Source organism: Corvus moneduloides, chromosome 4 (assembly GCF_009650955.1).
Source record: "Corvus moneduloides isolate bCorMon1 chromosome 4, bCorMon1.pri, whole genome shotgun sequence".
In the NCBI taxonomy this organism is placed as follows: domain Eukaryota; kingdom Metazoa; phylum Chordata; class Aves; order Passeriformes; family Corvidae; genus Corvus; species Corvus moneduloides.
The window spans coordinates 23071739-23089580 of record NC_045479.1 but is presented as its reverse complement, the minus strand read 5'-3'; the positions used below and the strand labels follow the sequence as shown (position 1 = coordinate 23089580).

General features: G+C 42.6%; 1 protein-coding gene across 3 annotated transcripts; it reads right to left on the bottom strand.

The window, feature by feature from the left end:
• Nucleotides 1–2449: 2449 nt before the first annotated feature.
• On the bottom strand, nucleotides 2450–16476 carry CSF2RB (colony stimulating factor 2 receptor subunit beta). Of its 3 annotated transcripts, XM_032106103.1 has the most exons (14): nucleotides 16209–16476; nucleotides 15191–15350; nucleotides 12947–13076; nucleotides 10793–11010; nucleotides 10316–10464; nucleotides 9262–9433; nucleotides 9039–9171; nucleotides 8780–8940; nucleotides 7752–7897; nucleotides 7477–7651; nucleotides 6353–6443; nucleotides 6012–6081; nucleotides 5127–5230; nucleotides 2450–4850 (listed from the first exon to the last, which is right to left on the bottom strand). In XM_032106103.1, exons 2-14 carry the CDS (start codon nucleotides 15252–15254, stop codon nucleotides 3647–3649), a joined length of 2817 nt encoding a protein of 938 aa, XP_031961994.1. In that variant the 5' UTR covers nucleotides 15255–15350; nucleotides 16209–16476; the 3' UTR covers nucleotides 2450–3646. The 3 variants fall into 3 exon arrangements, with proteins under 3 accessions (XP_031961994.1, XP_031961993.1, XP_031961995.1); XM_032106102.1 differs by lacking the exon at nucleotides 16209–16476 and having other exon boundaries at nucleotides 15191–15484; XM_032106104.1 differs by lacking the exon at nucleotides 16209–16476 and having other exon boundaries at nucleotides 10793–10977; nucleotides 15191–15484.
• Between the last annotated feature and the right edge of the window lie 1366 nt (nucleotides 16477–17842).

Below are 17842 nucleotides of genomic sequence, written 5' to 3'. Positions count from 1 at the left end.
ATCTTCGGGGAATGAAATAAACTCAAAAATGTGTGTCAACGTCTTACGTAACTTTGAGTGCCACAGAAGGACAAACAGCTTAGAAGATTAAAAAGTACTCATCCCAAACCTTTGCAATGTATGTGCACACTGCGAGCAAGGAGCTGGAAATTTTTTGAAAAGAGAATAGGAAAAGCTGTCCAGTTGTTTCAGATAGCTTTACAACTACTTCTCTAGACAAACAAATCATCCTTCAAGAATGAGGACCAAATGCTTCCTTACCAACAAGCTGGAAAGAATAGAGCCAACCTAGAAAGGTTTTGACCTAAAGCTGGTTCGTGTTGTACAAGATTGCAGAGGAGTTTGGGTTCACCTGCTGAACCTCATGGTGAAACATCTGTTGTGTATTATGAGGAGTTGTTAGGGTCAGAGTTGGAGCATATGGAATCCTGGCATACACTTGAAAGGATTTATAAAGGGCCAAAAGAGGCATGAAGTCATGGTGTTACTTATTCCCCATGTAGAGAATGTGACATGTGGAGTTCCTTCTCACGGAAATTTCATCTCCATAATGAGAGCAGAGGGAGCATGTAGGGAGTGAGGAGGAGAAGAGACAGAGTGGAGTTGTATGGGAGTAAGATGGTGTGTACAACGTGCTTGTGAACATGAAACTATGCAGAGACTGCAGGATGGGTTGGTTTTGTTTTGCATTACCCAGCAGAGGCACAGGATTCTCTGAAATCCTCCAGCTGTTGTTCCTTGAGGTCTTGAAGGGCTTTCCACTGCAGGTTTCTTTTTCTAGCAAACCATTCAGCCCCATTTTCCTTCCTTACATAAGAGTCAACCCCGAAGCCAACAGAAATACAGCAGCAGACCGGTTCAGCGTTGACCTTAATTAGAGCTACTGAGGTCACAATATACCTCCTACCCTACTCTCATGCAAATTCAGGTAATATGTTTCTGGTTGATGAAGATTATGATAAGGGAATAATAAAGTGATTACTTCAGAGCAAGGAAAAATGCCTGCTGTTAAAACATGGGCAGAATCTTTTATGTTTGAGTATGCAGTAAGGAAAGGGTTGCAATCATCTCATAACTCGTTTTTTGACTGTATAGGAAACATTGGTGACTCATCGTGCAGATATAAGGCTGAGGGGCTGGAACTACTTAGTGAGAAGCCCTACAGAGAGGAGCATGTCATAATTGGCTCCTGAATCATCAGAATGAAGATTCCTCTCCTGCATATCCGTACCTAGCACTGGGGAAGGGAGCAGCAACTTGCCTTTGTGCAGTAACTTTGTGGCTCAAGCTAATGATCAGGAAGTTGAAGACCTGGGACTCATGACTGCTTCTAAGTCTTGAATCACCAGGCTACAGGATTGTAAAATGCTTTTTACAGACCTCATGCAGAAGAGAATGGAAGATTCATATGATCAGCAACAGATGAAGTTTATGGAAGTTTTGATTCTGCGAGCCAGTAAGAAGTGGATTCCTCTGGCAGAGAAGAGCCGTAGATGATGAGCTCTGCTTCCAATGTGCATTACATATTTTATTTAATGATACTTAGGTGGATACTGAAGAAGGAGTCCCTAGAGCAGAAACTCATTCTGCCCTAAATGAATTGTTATAGTTGGAAAGCAAACCACTGCTTAGTTCCCCTTTCCTGACAATGGCATGTTACTCTGCAAATTCCAGGCTCCTAAAGTGATCTTCAGATGATAATATCATCTCTGTGGGATCATAACAAATGTGCTTTTATCTGTAAATCCTTTCACCAAAATCAGCCTCTGCAAATGCCCAGTGAAGTGCAGAGGAACAGAAGGAACAGAGTGCTCTTAGAGCACTTATCACATCTCAGAATACTGATCACAATGCAAATGGGCTTTATCCAAAAGCCACTGAGTTGAATAAAACTTCTCCCACTCATTATTCTTCTTGATTATTAAACCCCAGCAATTCAAGGTCCAGTAAAGTGATGCATATCTAAGATATGAACTCAGATACAATATTTGCATATGAATTTGAACATCTCCTTTTGGGACATGCTTCAATAGAGCACAATTATACAGCCTGGAAGAAATTGTTGTGCCACTCATAAAAGGCCAAAGAAGAGACTAACAAAAAAATACATTGATTACAAAAGGCCTAAATTGAAAATCCCTCAAAGTGTTCATCAGTATTCTCTCCTGGAGGCTGCAACTGCCTGCCTTCTGCTGTCAAGAGCACCAAGCTCAATTCGCACACCTTTCAGATTTAAAATGGTATTTACAAGGGTTAAATTCTCAAAAACCCAAATAATTTCACTATAATTTCTGAATCAGCACAGTCCCATTAACCCAGCAGGAGGAATCGGGTGGCACAGACACAGAACTCATTTTCTCTGTCAAATAATACAGCTGAGTCAGGAGAAAATGTCCTACCTCACATATGGCACAGCTGAACCTATAGAATTTTTTGAGACCTGAGCAAATGAGGTGATAGTAATTTTATTGTAAACACAATATTTTTAACATATGAAAGGAAATATTTATAGGAAGAAATAGTATGTTTATTAATACAGATTTTATATTTGAAGAAAAAAAAGTTTTTTGGAAATCAAGTCCACCTTCAGGTCTGAAGCCAAAGCCTTTTCACTGATTACAGAGTAGCAGTTCTGAACAAATGCTCTTATCTTGCACCACCTTCTTTACAGCAAAACTGGGGGGAAAAGTCTCCTCTTTCTCAACACTCATTATTTAGGGAAAAACAAACCAAACTAAGAATCAATTACATGTTAGGATGAAGTATATAGTGTATAAATGGTCAATGAACTTAAAAGAAAATCATATAGTACTTTAACACTTAGAAATAGAAAAAAACAAGCAGATACAGGCTTGTGCACTTTCCCAGCATCTCTTACCTGCCATTTTGTGTTATCTGCCCCACTCCCTCTCACTGAACCTTAGGAGCCCTTGAGTTTTCTTTCAGTAACGTTTCTTCTTCCAAATGGTTCTCTACAACTTGCTTTATGTATCCCAGTAATGTTTCCTTCTTACCCTTTGAATCCACTGTGATATACTGCACATTAACATTAAGAAAGTTTTCCTGGATTTCAACAATTATTTTTCTCATTTTTTATTTATGCTTCTGTAACTGTCTGGGGTTTTTTCACCTTAGACAATACCTATTTCATGCCATAGTGGAAAGGCAGCGATATAAAAGTTCCTTGATGACTTTTAGAGCTTTTTTACAAATACACAAAAGTTCAACAAAATTGCTTTTAAGAATATAACTTTTCTTTCCAAGATTTCCAAGCTTGTCATCTTCTGATAGCCTTTCAAATGTTAAGTCTGCATTTCCTGCCATGAGTTTTGCCAAACAATCTGATATAATGGCAAGATGATTGTGATGGGTCACAGGATCATGAGGAGGATAAACTGTTCATCATGGATAAGCCAAAAAGTTTGAAAAACACTAAAGAGCAATATTTGTGTTGTCTTTCATGCCAAATCTGTGAAGGCCACCGAGAATGAGATTGAGCTACTTCAAGTTTTTCAACACATTGGACTGGAAGCTTGAAAATGGAACTGGTGTTTATTTGTTCCTAGGTTTGAAGGTTCCTTTTCACCAGATAATTGCAACCTCTTTCAGTTACCTGTCTCTTTGATATTCATTAATATTTACCCATTTAACAGACTTCTTTGATCCTCAAAGACTGCTGCCAGGAAAAGTAATCATCTGATTTCAGGTTTTTGAAAAGCTGAATGGCCTGTATTTTTTTCCTCTTCCATACATCCTTTTCCTTGCCAGTGATGGATTCATCATCACTTACAGGCTTCCCAAGTGTTGTCTCACCATCAGAAAGTTTCTTGACTTGGTGGTCTTCCTGACTATTGTCCATCTTCATGCTGGATTTTAGGCTCTGGAAGCAATAGTCACCAACCTGGCAGAGGAAAACTGGCTCAGTGCTGTCAGGGTTTAACACCACCAAGTTACCCTCTGACAAAGGCTGCTTTCTAGGAATACCATTTTCCTTCTGTAAGACAGGCAGAGGAATCTCTGTGTGGTTTGATTGTTCATGGAGACCTTCAGGCACAGTAAGATAGTCACCAAACACATCCAGGTGCAATTCAGGAGACGAGGTTGGTGCTTGGACTGAAACTGGGATTGTGACACCATTTTTCTCAGGAGAAAACTCATGGCAAGAGTGGTCGCTGGCAGGCTGGGGCTCCTGTGAGCCACAAGGTGATTCCCCAGCTGCGACAAGTGGAGGATGGGTGGAGGTGATGGCTGAGGGCAGTAATGGGCTGTCCGTGGCCATGTACTCCAAGGGGCACTGTTGAGGAGACGTGGTACAGCTGAGAGCCTTTGGAGAGTTCTGCTCTTCTGTTCCCTGGTTGGTGCCTTCCCCACAGGCTGGTGAGACCCACGAGAGTTCTTCCTTGTCATCAAGGTGCTGCATCGTTTCCTTCTGATCTGGGAGCAAGTCCTTTGGAGGAGCTGCTCCTGGCTGTTCTTGCCTCTGTGGGGCCTGGGGAGAGTCTTCCCCTGGGAGTGTCACATACTGAAGGGAAACTGATTTCTTACTGAGCCCCACGGGGTCCATTTTCAGGGTCTCATGTATATCAGGGTGAGAGGACACCACTGGGCTGTACAAGTATGGACCATTGAAATCAAAGCAAGGGATTGCTGTGTGGGAAGCAATACTTGCATCAGCACTGTTTCTCCTAGAAATGGGAAAGGAATGACCAGCATTCTGACTTGAGCAGACAACTGGGGCATGCTCTGACTCATTTAAAGCTTGGTATGAGTTCTGTAGGTCCAGTGTAACAGGGGAAACATCTGTCTTTTGAGTCTGCTCTTCAAGGCACTCTGCCAAAGTCTTCGCCTGCCTGAATGTGGGAAAGTTAAAAGTTGCTCATGAGAGAGATTATTGTGGTAAACAAGAAATATAAACCAATTTTAGTTGAAAACACACATAGCTACACACAGGCTTAGAAAAAATTTTCTTGCAGATGCAGTTACCCATTTAGCAAAAAATTGAATCTCCTCCTCAAAAGAAACTTGTATGGGGTTTTTAGTGACAGAACATTTGATTATGTCCTGCCGTGACACAGTGAGGTCTTAGAGACCATCCACAGTGTCACTATTATGTGCTGTTCACTTACCTGTCCACGACTTGAAGGAAGCTAGGCTGCTCCATCTTCTCTGAAAAGTTGTATTTGTTGAAGTCCAGCTGGTTGCTTGTTGGCCAACTTCCCAAGTGTCCTTTCTGAAAATGAAAAAGCAGACATGACCAAAGAGCGGTATCTCACTGGCAGTAGAATCAAGAACTGTATGTTCCTCGTGGACAAAGAAAACAAATAGGAGAGCCTATAGCACCCAGTGACAGGGATACAACTTCACTAATACAACTCAAAGGTGTGTTCAGCTCTTCAGAAGATGGTTTGTTCAAACCCGTATTGCCTTACCACTGACCTAAACAAGTACTCAGTGAGCCAACTAGGAAAGATGCCCTCCTAAACTTGTTATTTGTGAATAGAGGACTTGAGGGATTTGATAGTAGGTGGTTTTCTTGGCCACAGTGATCATGAAATGATTGAGTTTAAAATTTTCAGAGTAATGGGAAGAAAGAAAAAGGAACAGTAGGACTGCTACTCTGTATTTCAAGAGAGCAAACTTCAAGCTGTTCAGGGAGCTACTTGGCAGTATCCCCTAGGAACCTGCTTTTGAGAGTTAGTGAGTCCACAAGTGCTGGGCAGGTTTTAAGAACCCCCTTTAAAAGCACAGGAGCAGGAAATTTTAGAGTACTGAAAATTTTTCTACTTTGATTTTAAATCACAGTTGTGCTGACAAGCACAGCACAAAGAGGTCTGCTAAATATAAGAGCACTGTTACATTGAGTAGGACCAGAATTTCTCCTAAAAACAAGCAATAGATAAATGAAGATATCTGTTCATTGTGGACTAGAAAACAAGAAGAGCTCTTATGATTATTGGAAGTCCTGAAAAAGAGAGAAATAATGAACCCTTCAAGATACAGTTCCCTCTTACCCCCAGGTAGCTCTGGATCAGGAGACTCTTGCTGGGGTTTGGAATCTTTTCCTCCCACATTTTCTTCTTCCTGCAGCAAGAACACAGTTTTCAAGAGTTGCTTCTCAACGTGACTGCTACCAGAAAAGGCTGCACCCCATACGGCGTGCTGCTCAGCACAGCAAGGCACAACCGAGGTACTGGCACAGCACCACCCAACCCTCTCCCTTGCACAGCCATGCACAAGGCTGCCCACCAAGGCCCATCTCCACACAAACCTCTCTCCTGGGGGACAAGAAGTGCCTCAGACTTTATGCCACCCACACGGGCTGCTAAGCCTCCTTGTTGCAACACAAGCCTACCTGAGGAAATACTTAAAGCTGCAATAAGCAGCTATCAGCAAAGAGATGATGACAGCTGGGAGGATCACTGGGAGAACCACAGGTGACAGAACTGAAACAGAGAAAAGAGAAAAAGCTGGATACCTGTAGAGTGGCTGTTTCCTGCAACAGGTTTTTCACTCTGGTCACTATTCATCAGAAGAGATCAGGGAATGTGATATGTGGAGGGGCAGGATCTTAAGGCCTTCGAACTGTTGGGATATCCTCCAAAGTGGGACAGGTCAAACATGACCTGAACAGTGTACTGACCAAAGGAGTTCATTGTTTCCTTTACTGATTCACTTCTTAAGCTTTTACTGACATCAGAATTAAACAATTTAAGCTAATAAAAAGATGGCTATGAACCTTACTCCACCATGAACAATAAGCGTGCCTTCAGATATCTTAAGTCTGCCTGACTCTGTACATTTCTGAGGAAATGGGGTCTCAGAGATTTTCTAAGAGCTGCTAACCTGATAACAGCCACAACAGCACACTAATTTCTTCCTGAATACACACATAAAAATTTGCCCATGGTATAACCACTACAACCTTTCTCAGGACAAACCACGTAAGATCATATTAATTTGGGCAAAAGTTTGTATGATGGCAGATATTCTGCCTCTAAGTCCAGAAACAGCAAAAACATGTAAAGATTTTATCTCCAGCAGACTCCACTGTGTGTTTTACACAATCTTATAGTCACTCTGCAAATATAAAAAGCTGATGGCTTATGTTCTATCTTCTTAAAGTATCAGGCTCTTTAATCACTGACAGCAGAATGGACTACTGGAATCAGAAAACAAAGATAATCATTTGGGCAGAATGTCTTTGATTCTTTCTCCATGTGGAAAACTCTATGGTTAGCTGTACTCACCTTATGAAGGCAAGTAGGAAAGAAGCTTAAGAGGTCACTCGCCTCCTTCCGTAGCATTGTTGCTGTACTGCAAGGATGCAGGCAGTGCAGCCCCTTTGGTAAGTGACTCCAACTAGACCATGGCTGCATCTCACTCCAACCCCATCAGAGAGAATGTTTTATACTAAAGAGCCATTCCAGCCATTAACAGTCCACCAAAACCTGACAGAAGCAGCTGCATGAAAATTACCATTCTCAGTCTTCCAGGTGAACTCCTCACTCCATTCGCTCCAAGGTCCCTCATATTCCGGAGGTGTATTCACCCTTGCACGCATTTTCCCCCTATACTCTGTAGATGCTGCCAGCATCTGCAGGGTGAAGATGAAGGGAGGTTCGTCATTGTTGATATTTAACTCCTGGAGAGTCTGGGAAGAGGGGATGAACACCAGTGACAGAGGTGAGAAGAACTGCCTTTCCATTTGACCAGCAGAGAAATATTCAGGACTCTTGCACTTTGTAAGTTACCTTTTCATATCGGTTGTTTTCCCAGTACTTGACTTGGTATCTCTGTCTTATGAAGCTGTAATTCAATTTGTGTTTTATCCACCTTAGTTCATACTCTTGGTTCTCTGTTGCTGTTACTGACACATTTGCAGGCGGCAGCACCTGAACTGGAACACACTGAATGAATGTCTCAGAGCACTTACCAACCTACTGGTCCAGTTCTCTATTTCCACATTGTGAATCATTTCCAGGGACTGAAAACAAAGTTGGTTTGTGCAATGTAAAATGGCTCAGCTTTTTGACATTTCTTAACTCTCCACATCTTCCTTTTGTAGTCAAATACAATAAACCAGTAGACCACTAAATAACAGAAAATCCATACCCGTGAATACTGACAGCACTCCTTGTGTACAGAAAAACAGCAAAGCAGTAGTTGAAATATCTGTGCTGGTCCACCACATTTCCAGAAATTTTCAGCTCTCTTGGAGCTACCTCCTGGTATTTTCACCCACTGCAGGAGCTGTCCTAGTTTTAGAGTTTGAAAAGTCACCCAAATACCTTCAGAGACATGCAGGCAGAGATGACCCATATGGTGCACCTCACTGGGCAAAGGATTCCTACCTCATCTAGTGTTCCAGGGGCCACTGTACAAATCCACAAGAGCTCACTGGCTTCTTGAGAAATCGCATAGTGACACACTCCTACTCCCCACAAACACCTCTCACCACAGTTCCCTGTCACCTGGGACACTCATGAATGTGAATCACAGAGAAGTCAGCAGGGTGGCAAATGCTCACTGAGAAGCTCCGGGTCACAACCTGAATTTCTGCACAACAGTTTCCATCACTGTCACCTTCCTCAGAGTAACAAGGTACTCCGCACCTACATCCCAGAGCTCTGGCCTGATACAGTTCCTTTCTTCATCAGTGATTGTTTCTTCCATTTCCCACTTACTTTTCCTCATCACCACTGTCCTCTGCCCCTCTTGCTCAAACAGGCATCTCTCCGAGAAGCAAGAAGGAGAAGCAAGAAACAACACAGAAACTCACTGTTTTTGTAGGCTTCAATCAGCTTCTCCTCCGTCTTGGCCCGAACAGACACATGGTACTGGCTCTGGCTGTTGGAATTACTAACAGGGATCTCACAGCTCTGGACCACATATGGGGTGTGGGGCAAAGTCTTCTCATGCACAGGAGAGCACTCCTCTTCTCTGAGGGGATAAAAGAGGATGAATGAAATCAGGGGAATGGGACAGGCAGAAGCCCCATGAGAGAGGCACAGACATGCTGCCGTGGGCAGAGCACGTACTCTGATGCTGGGGTGGCCCTGAAGAACAAGCTGAAGAGGACAGAGGTGGTGATCACTTTCTTCACTTCCCAGCTGCATGTCAGACGATCTCCACCATTGAAGAGGCAGCGAAGGTTCCTGGGCTGAAGGCCACCTTCAGACAACACAAGTGCGAGGTAAGTGACAGGAAAGTTCTGTCTTCTCAGCTTCCAACCCTGCATGGCCCCACTCCATCCCACACTACCTTCAGGGGTCTCCCATGACACCTCTGTGCTCCACTTGCTGTACTGCCCAGAGAAGCCACTGGCTTGCCCTGGTCTGGCTCGCACACGGGCAACGTAGCTGCTCCCTGGGACAAGGTCCTCACGGCTGAGACTGCAATGTGTGGTGTTGGAGAGCAAGAGCAAGGCAGCTTCCTGTTGTTGGGAGAGAGTGGGGAGAGGAAGGGACGGAGGAAATTGGGGAGTCAGGGAGTGGAGAGGTGGAGGGAAGACAGGGAAAGAGTGAGAGGAGTTGACTGCCAGGCTGCATCTCCAACAGTCCCACGTGTGTGATGGTCCGTGCACAGGCTGCCATGTGGTGTTTCCTCATTCCCACACAAGAGGGGCTGAAGCAGCACAGTGCAGGAAGGGTGGGGCATGGCCATTGTCAGGCACAATCTCTCCCCGCAACAAGTAGCAAACTCCTGAAGCTTGCAAAGTCCAGACTGTCTTCAGCTCCAGCTACACAAGTTCATAGCACTGCTCAGTGCAGAATTATGTGGGAATCGGGCCAAGACACTTCCCTTAAAATCTAAAGATCAGGCTGACAGGTACAGAGCAGAAACATATGCAGATCTAGGGAAACGATAGGGCAGAGGATATGGACTCCTAAAAACTTAGAAAAAAAACAATATCCATAAAAAAGAAAAACCCAAAACATATCTGTCTCAAAGGGGGAGCAACTTCAAATGTATTTTGCTGTTTTCCCCACATGAACCCACAGCATCCTGTTGGAACGTGATTTAATTCAGTTTAAGAGGGATTCAGGGCAAAATCAACTCCAACTTGAATCCAAGTACAGTGGTTGGGGGTTTGTTTGAGTGGAGAAGAAATCTTTGCATTCAGTTCAGCATTCAGTTCAGGACAAATGGTATTTCACTGGGCAAGTCACTTGCAAACAGAAAGAGAGCCCCTTCTACCTGACCCAAAACAACACTTGTTGTATCGCCTCACAGTCCCCGAGAATGGAAAGACCACAGACTTTCAACTGCCCAAAATGGTGCAGCCCAAACCAGGACAGCTCAGCTCTGCTCTTACCTCCCAGGACTCCCACTCCCGCTTGTAAGTGACTTCAAACTCCAGTGCATTGCCCAACCCTTGGCTTCCATTGGCTGTTCTCCAGGTCAGCAAGAAGTCTCCTGATGTCATCAAGGTGACTGAGAGGTTTTGAGGTGGGAGGGGCTGAACTGGAAGGTGAAGGTACAACATGTGAGAGGAGATAATGCAGAAAGGACACAAAGAGGGGAAGAAAACATCTAGGTAAGCTTCCCCATTTCCAGAGTATCTTATCCCTGACACATCAAGTACCTCCTGCTTGACCAGCTCCTGAGATGATACCAGGTCCAGCTGCTCCCAGAAACTTGCCTTCTCCTCTCCCTGCCCAACCCTCTCAATGTGGAACTCTTTGGTAGTTTTCACAATGGAAGTGCAATTCAATTCCAGCTGAACAGCAAATACACTCCCAAAAATCCTCAGAATTCATTGAAAAATGAGAATTTGGTATTTAAGCCTTACCATTTTGGAAAAGATCAACATCCAGTTTTGCTTGAAGCACCTTGTTAGGTCTGAAGCCATACCAATGATCTACCCCTATTCCAAAATGTTCTGTAGTGTTGCGGCAGACCCAGTGCACATACATGTCTGGAGCTTCATGTAAGTCATTCTCTGTCTGGCGTTTGCAAAACATGTCCTTGTCCTCCCTGTGTGCAAATAAAGTGGTCTGATCTGAGGACCTGTAGGTAGTGCAAAATCAAACACTTGAAAGCAATTTCATCCCATCCTGCTGTTATAATTGACTAAGGCACTTATATCCCCTTCTCCCTGTACCTATTAGTCCTGGTTTGTGTCAGTTAGTATGAGAAATATTTTTAACACTGGAATTTTGCCTCCCCATTTCGAAGCTGTGCAGCAGAATGTTATGGTACCAGTTCATTTTTGTTACTTTTTAGGCTAGCTCTATATAATCTCATATTTTTAGATGAGAAATAATATAATGAAAATTAACGTCATGTAAATACACCTTTTATTCAGAGTGAAAGGCAGTAAAGATCCTAAGCTGCTTGAAGACTTTCATTTTGCAGTACCAGAAAAACACTTAGAAAAAGATTCTCAACCAAAATGTACTTCTGTGTCCTTAGTAGTTCTGTTCTGCCAAGGGACCTTGAGTATTCACTAAAGATTTCATCCACAATGTTAATCATCCTTTCAGATGGCCTTTCTCCAGGCCAAGTAGCATCATGAAAATTAGAAACTATTTTTTAAACTAGGCAGGAGAGGATAATCTTTGTGTGGTTGCAGTAGCCTTAGCTGCTGGAGAGATGCATTGCTTCTTTATGTACCCTCTGGAATTTTGTTTGTGCTTATGGCCTCATGCCCAGTATATTATCTTGTTCCAACTCAGATGAGAAATATTAAGTTGTGAATATTTAAGACCAAATACTCTCTTCCAGGATAGGATGGAGTCTTCTAGCCAACTATATGTCAGCAAGCATTATTCAGCACTACTGCTATTTTTGTAAGTTGGGTATCAGCAAGGAAGCCAGGGATATTGCTGAAGTATGGATTGGACACTGCGGTGTGTGTGTACCCTCAAGCAAAAGAGTCAGCCCAAGGGGTGTGAAGCCGTGAGGTTACTTCTATCTACTCACCAGCATTACCTTACAGTTTGGGATTTAGTCAACTATTCTTCACCCATGAGCTGATCCTGTTTAAATGTTGGCCATTTTGATTTCAGCTGTGTGACTGTCCATGCTTAATACCTGCTTGTCTGATTAGTTCACCTCAGTTAAGTTTCATGATCCACACACTTCATCATGTAACAATGTTCCAGAGAATCATCCAAAGGTCCAAGTAACTTTATATCATCTTTCCCCAGAAGTATTTAACTTCAAGGTCCTGCTCCAAAGTCCTTCCACTGTTTTCATCTGCTTTTAGGTCTCTTAATTCCCTCTTGTTTGCAATAAAATCAAGAGTTCTTCCTCTTTCCTTTTCTTCCTGTATCCCTAGACTCTAAATAATTTTCTTCTCAACTATCTATCTTTGCCTTCCTCTGTCCCTTAACTATTCCTCCATTTCTGTCCTTCCTTATCTTCCCCATTGATCCAGTCTGGTGATTCGGTTTCCTTTTCAAAAGGAAACAGATGTAACAGAGAGATACTGTCATAAACACACCGGTATCTCTGGGAGGAAAACTGATGGCACAGATAGAGAACTTACCAGTCCTCTCTACCTAATAAATATACAGTCTATACATATCTCTCAAAAGTTATCAAAACCACACTCTCAGTGATGCTCCTAAATGGGCAAAATGACAGGAGGAATGTCTCCTCCCTTTAGGGTTTACAAACGGTACTTACACTTGTTCTGACACTTCCTTCTCCCCTAATGCTGTTTATTAACATCCTATATGCCCCATCTTATTTCATATCTATGATCCTACAACAAAATTATGGAAAATAATTGTAAAGGTGATAAAAAGAATTCCACTGGCATAGCCCATTCATTTCTCTCTTCCTGGATGAGGCCTCAGAAGCAGGCACAACTTTTGCTTCAGTCAGAAAGAGAGGTGGATGTGCTTTCTGAAAACCTGACTGCTGGTCCCCAGGATTCCAAGTAATGGCCAATTTCCCTTTGTACTTTTATCTAGCTCAGCACATTTCAGGTACTTACATTATAATATTATCCCTTTGGTAAAGAACCATAGCAACAAGGTCATGAGCCTCTGAATGTTCCATCCATGTGCAGGTCACCTTTGAGTTGTAATCATTGTAGCAGTTCAAGCTTTTCATTGGGATACTCTCTGGGAAAGGAATTCAGGCAAAAAAGATGCAGTGATTAAAAATATAAATGGTGAGAGATAGCAGGAGGTACAGAATGGGTAAGGCACTGATAACAATACTCTCCTCTTGGCACCAGAAAATGGAATAGAATAGAATAGAATAGACTCATAGAATTGTTTGGGTTGGAAGGGACCTTAAAGATCATGTGGTTCCAAGCCTCCTGCCATGGGCAGGGACACCTTCCACTGCACCACTTTGCTCAGAGCCCCATCCAGTGTGGCCCTGAATATCTCCAGGGATGGGGCATGACTCAGTGAAAATATGTGCAGAGTTGTGACCATTCTGCCCATCTCCACGAGTGTCCATACCAAGGTACAACTAACAACAATTAAGTGAACTCTTTGTGCCTGCAAGGCATACAGTTCTAGCCAAGGTATCACTTTTCAAACACTGAATATTTCCAAGGATTAGTAGATACCATGACCAGCAGACATATGGTGATCATCTCATCCTTGCGTGTTGGTGTGTGGACTGCTTTGCTATTAACTTCCTAGTAAAGTTTATAATGCTAGAAAGGTGTATTTAAAAGTGAGATGCTCTGGGAATAGTCTTGTTATGACTCAGAAGAATGTCCAAACTAATTTGTTGGAACTAGATTTATGATCCAGAGATGGCCAGACCTCTCATCAAGGATATTTTTTGTTTTACGTTCACAACTGTAAAGTTGAAAAATACTGACTGCCTCTGGCATATGCATTATGAAGCAAGGTGCTTTCTTATGCTTCCTTATTTTCTCTTAAGGTAATATCCACGCTGCACTATTGGGATATTGCACCTTCAGATGACAAAGATGACAGTGTGCATACGTGAGTGTGCTCTCTCAAACAATTTTTCTTGATGAGAGCTGTAATCAGCTTGTTTGAGGGGCTTTTTACAGGCCAAAACCCATTGGAACAGAATGATGCTGTCTTAGTCAGCAGGCATAAGAGGGACCTTACTTTGATCTTCTACGAAAACCAGTACAAAGTAAGTTCTGCTGTATTCCTTGCACAACCAGGAAATGGAGCATCCCACATAGAAAAGGATGGTCTGAATATAGGGCTAAGGCTCAGAATGCCAAGAACCCAGTCTGACCTACACTGTAATACCTTTTCCCTAAGAGATCTCAAAGGAAGATTTCCTGCAATTGATGCTGGGCCAGGCAGCACAACTCGTCCAGCTACTGCAGACATGAGGTATCTGCATTAGAAAAGGGGCACAGCTCCTGACAACACTCTTTTTCTGCTGTCTTTAGGATACCTACAGGCCTAGTCTTGCTGCAGATATGGTGCACTTCCTATTCCCAGCTCTGTTAAATCAAATTAGAGGGCAGGGAAGGGCAGGGCATGGAAGGGAAGGGAAGGGCAGGGCAGGGCAGGGAAGGGAAGGGAAGGGAAGGGAAAAGGGAAGGGAAAAGGGAAGGGAAAAGGGAAGGGAAAAGGGTAGGGAAAAGGGAAGGGAAAAGGGAAGGGAAAAGGGAAGGGAAAAGGGAAGGAAGGGGGGAAAAGGGAAGGGAAGGAAGGGAAGGGAAGGGAAAAGGGAAAAGGGAAAAGGGAAAAGGGAAAAGGGAAAAGAAAAGAAAAAAGGAGAAAGAAGCTCTCGTTGCATAAGAAAGGAAACAAAAGCAATGGATATGGCAGATGGTCGCTTTATCTGTCAGCTATTCCGCAAGAAGAAAATCAGGTCATCTGGATTTTCCTGTTGGTAGCCCCACCACACTGTCTTGTGTCTGGCCACATGTCCCTACTCTTGTGCACTACCATCTGAATTATGCAGCCCTTCATTTTCCTATGTTTTATCAGGGTCTAGCCCCCCTTCCATTCACTCGTTATCCAATCAGCTTGTTAATCTCATCCATTTATACAGTATTTCACCTGTGCATACCACCAACATACAACTGATTTGTCTGCACATGCACCTGCCACATGCTGGTTTTGATCAGGATGTCTGTTCTCTTACGGCTTAGAAAACAGGAGAAGAAGGAAGAAGAAAAGCAAGCAGAAAAGGAGGAAGAGCATTAGCTGAAGGAAGGAGACAGATACAAAAAGAAAGGCAATAATGGAAGGATAAAAGAGAATATAAATTTGAATCTCACCTCGAATGGCTTGAACACGGAAGGCCAAATACAGATTCAGCAGCAGGATGAAAACCTCTTTCATGTTGATACTGTCCTTTGCATACAGGCTTGATCCTAACTCAGAATTTCAGAGTTTTCATTGCCCGCTGGCTACTCTCTTGCCCTGCTTACTGTGGAGCTGTTTGTTTTTGTTTCACAGAAAGAGAAGTAAAACTGAATAAGGGAACTTCTTTAAGATCACGTTGAAGTGACATTCAGAAAGAACTTCTCCCTAGCATTCATTGTAGGACAAAGTCCATGTCTTCTCGTTGCATGTTGTTACAACACAAGCAAAGAATGAAGTAAATGTACATTTCCAAGGAAGTGCAGGGGTTTAGTCAGCTGAGTAGCAACAAGAAAAAAATCCTAATCTGTGATGAAAAGTCATCCTTAAAATTAATTTCATTCTTTTGCTCTTTATGCTTAAAGCCTTCCAAATGAACCACAACAGTGGTTAATTTCCTTAAAAATATTATCTCAACCACATAGTTCCTAGGAGCTATAGTGGTTGAATTTCCATATTCATTCACTTTGAGAGTTTCCTTCAACATTTTCTAGGTGCCCCACAAACAAGTTGCAAATTTTAGACATAATACCAAAGAAATTGAAATTCTTGCTTTTCTTTTCTTTTCTTTTCTGGTGATTGTAGAGAGTGAGAGCAGATGGAGCAGTTCCAGGACCACGGACCACGCTGTTCAATACCGGAATTTAAATCCTTTTGGCCATCTCTCATTGCTCTCAAAATCATAATAAACACACCTACTCAAGCACATTACAGATCTGAGAGTCTTTTCTACTTTAGGAGAGCATGGAAAAACTCCTTCTAAATTTCTATTGACTTTTAGATTCCTGAATGCCACTTCCTTGCAGCAGAAATGTCTGGCTGAGTCCTTGAATAAATCATTACAGCTAAGAAATCCCTCAGTAACTCACAAGTCCTTGTATGAGAGCAGACTCTGCCATTATGCTTCCCCCAGAAAGGAAGCCATTCCCTTACCTGGATCCAGGGATGTCTGTGAGGCAGATGATTCAACCTGATGGGTGACTCTCCCTGTCCATCCTCCCTCCACAGCACCAGAATCCTCTGATGCAGAAATCAGCAAACCCACACTTGCCTAGAACTGGAGACGGAAGTATAAACCAACCACAGGATTTTTTTGGCAAGTTAGTCTTCAAAATAACTGCTACATCTTTTGTGAACCTCAAATGCCACTTTCAGAGAAGCTGACACCTCCCCTATCAAGGAAGGTCTGTGCAATTGCACAAAATAGGAAGTCTGTACTTCCTATTTTAGCCCCCAAAGCACGCATGTAGATGGGACTGTTAGGTTAACTGGGAAGGGAGGGAAAGGAAGTTTGTCATTGCCAATCTGTGTGTTAGCAATTACCAGATCATGAGACTAATGTATTTTAAGAAGAGAAAGGACTGACTGGAGCAGAAATAAGAAAGATAAAGAAAGAGCTTTCTGTTTTTCACTCCAGTGCTGTTTCTTGCTTTACTCTAGACTTAGCAGGGATCCCTCTGAGCTTTTGTTTGTACATCTATATTGGGGGAGAGTGAACTACCTTTATCTCTGCAACTCTTTATTTTGAGTAATATTTCTAAGTATTATCCATTTCAAAAACAATTAATAATAAATTATAAGTACTATAGTACATAGAAGAAACAAAAGCAAACTGGTGAGAATAGTTGATCTGAAGTTATCCTACACCCAAGGCAGCCTGGTCTTTTAATCCAACCATAAAACTTAGCCCAATAGCCTTCAAAAATAAACCCTAGGAATGTTAGGTAGCCATAAGGAAGAGACATTGCCTTCTCAGGGATAAACAGTGGGGGACTAAGATGAGTGCCCAGATACAGAATAAAACTGCCAGAGTCTGTCTGTCCTGCACTGCTACTCCTCCTCTAAATCCCCATGTACTGACCAAAACCACTGTTAGCACAGTAATTCTCTAACCAGAACTGCATCAATAAACAAGCAAAAAAAATGTATAGTGTGAATAAGGGAAACATGCAGAGCAAGATAAAGAATATGGGGAGTATCTGAGGAAACTGTGTGTCAGAAGGTGTCCATACAAAACCTGCAGACAGTTAGGGGAATATGTAACTTGGCTGGATAGGAAGAATTTCTTTCGCATTGCAGTTTAAAGGCAGAGGGGGATCATCCCGCTCTGATTTTCAAAGGCCAGTGTGTTTATGTTCTTCCAGCACCCATTATAAAAGAGGTCAGTTGTTTCCCAGCAGACATTTTCCCTCCCTTTCCTTTCTCACTGAAAATGTTCCTCCATTGTCAGAGAGACGTGCTGAGTTACTGGTTACATCACAGGATCTAGCTGTCAGTGAAAATCTTTGGATGCCACTTGCTCTGTTGAACTCCAGGAACAAGTAGCAAGGAATTCTGCACACCAGAAGCTTTGCAGGCCATACATGCTGTTAGGTTTCAAACTTACGATGCATTTTCTTATGTATCACAACATGTAATGTCACGGACATAATCATTGTATATTGCTTCATCTCCTTGCTGAACTGCATAGCTACAACGACTCTGATGCAGGAAGTCACATTTTGGAATATTTTAGTAAAATAATGTCAACTAAGTCCCCCCCATCAAAAAATGCTTTTAAATAAAAA

Excerpts from the sequence above, each read along its gene's own strand:
- CSF2RB (XM_032106103.1), bottom strand. The coding sequence starts at position 15,254 with ATGAAAGAGGTTTTCATCCTGCTGCTGAATCTGTATTTGGCCTTCCGT. Across the intron at positions 13,077-15,190 it reads CCGTGTTCAAGCCATTCGAG|AGAGTATCCCAATGAAAAGC; the intron begins GTGAGATTCAAA and ends TTCCTTTCCCAG. Across the intron at positions 5,231-6,011 it reads TGATCCAGAGCTACCTGGGG|AAAGGACACTTGGGAAGTTG; the intron begins GTAAGAGGGAAC and ends TTTCATTTTCAG.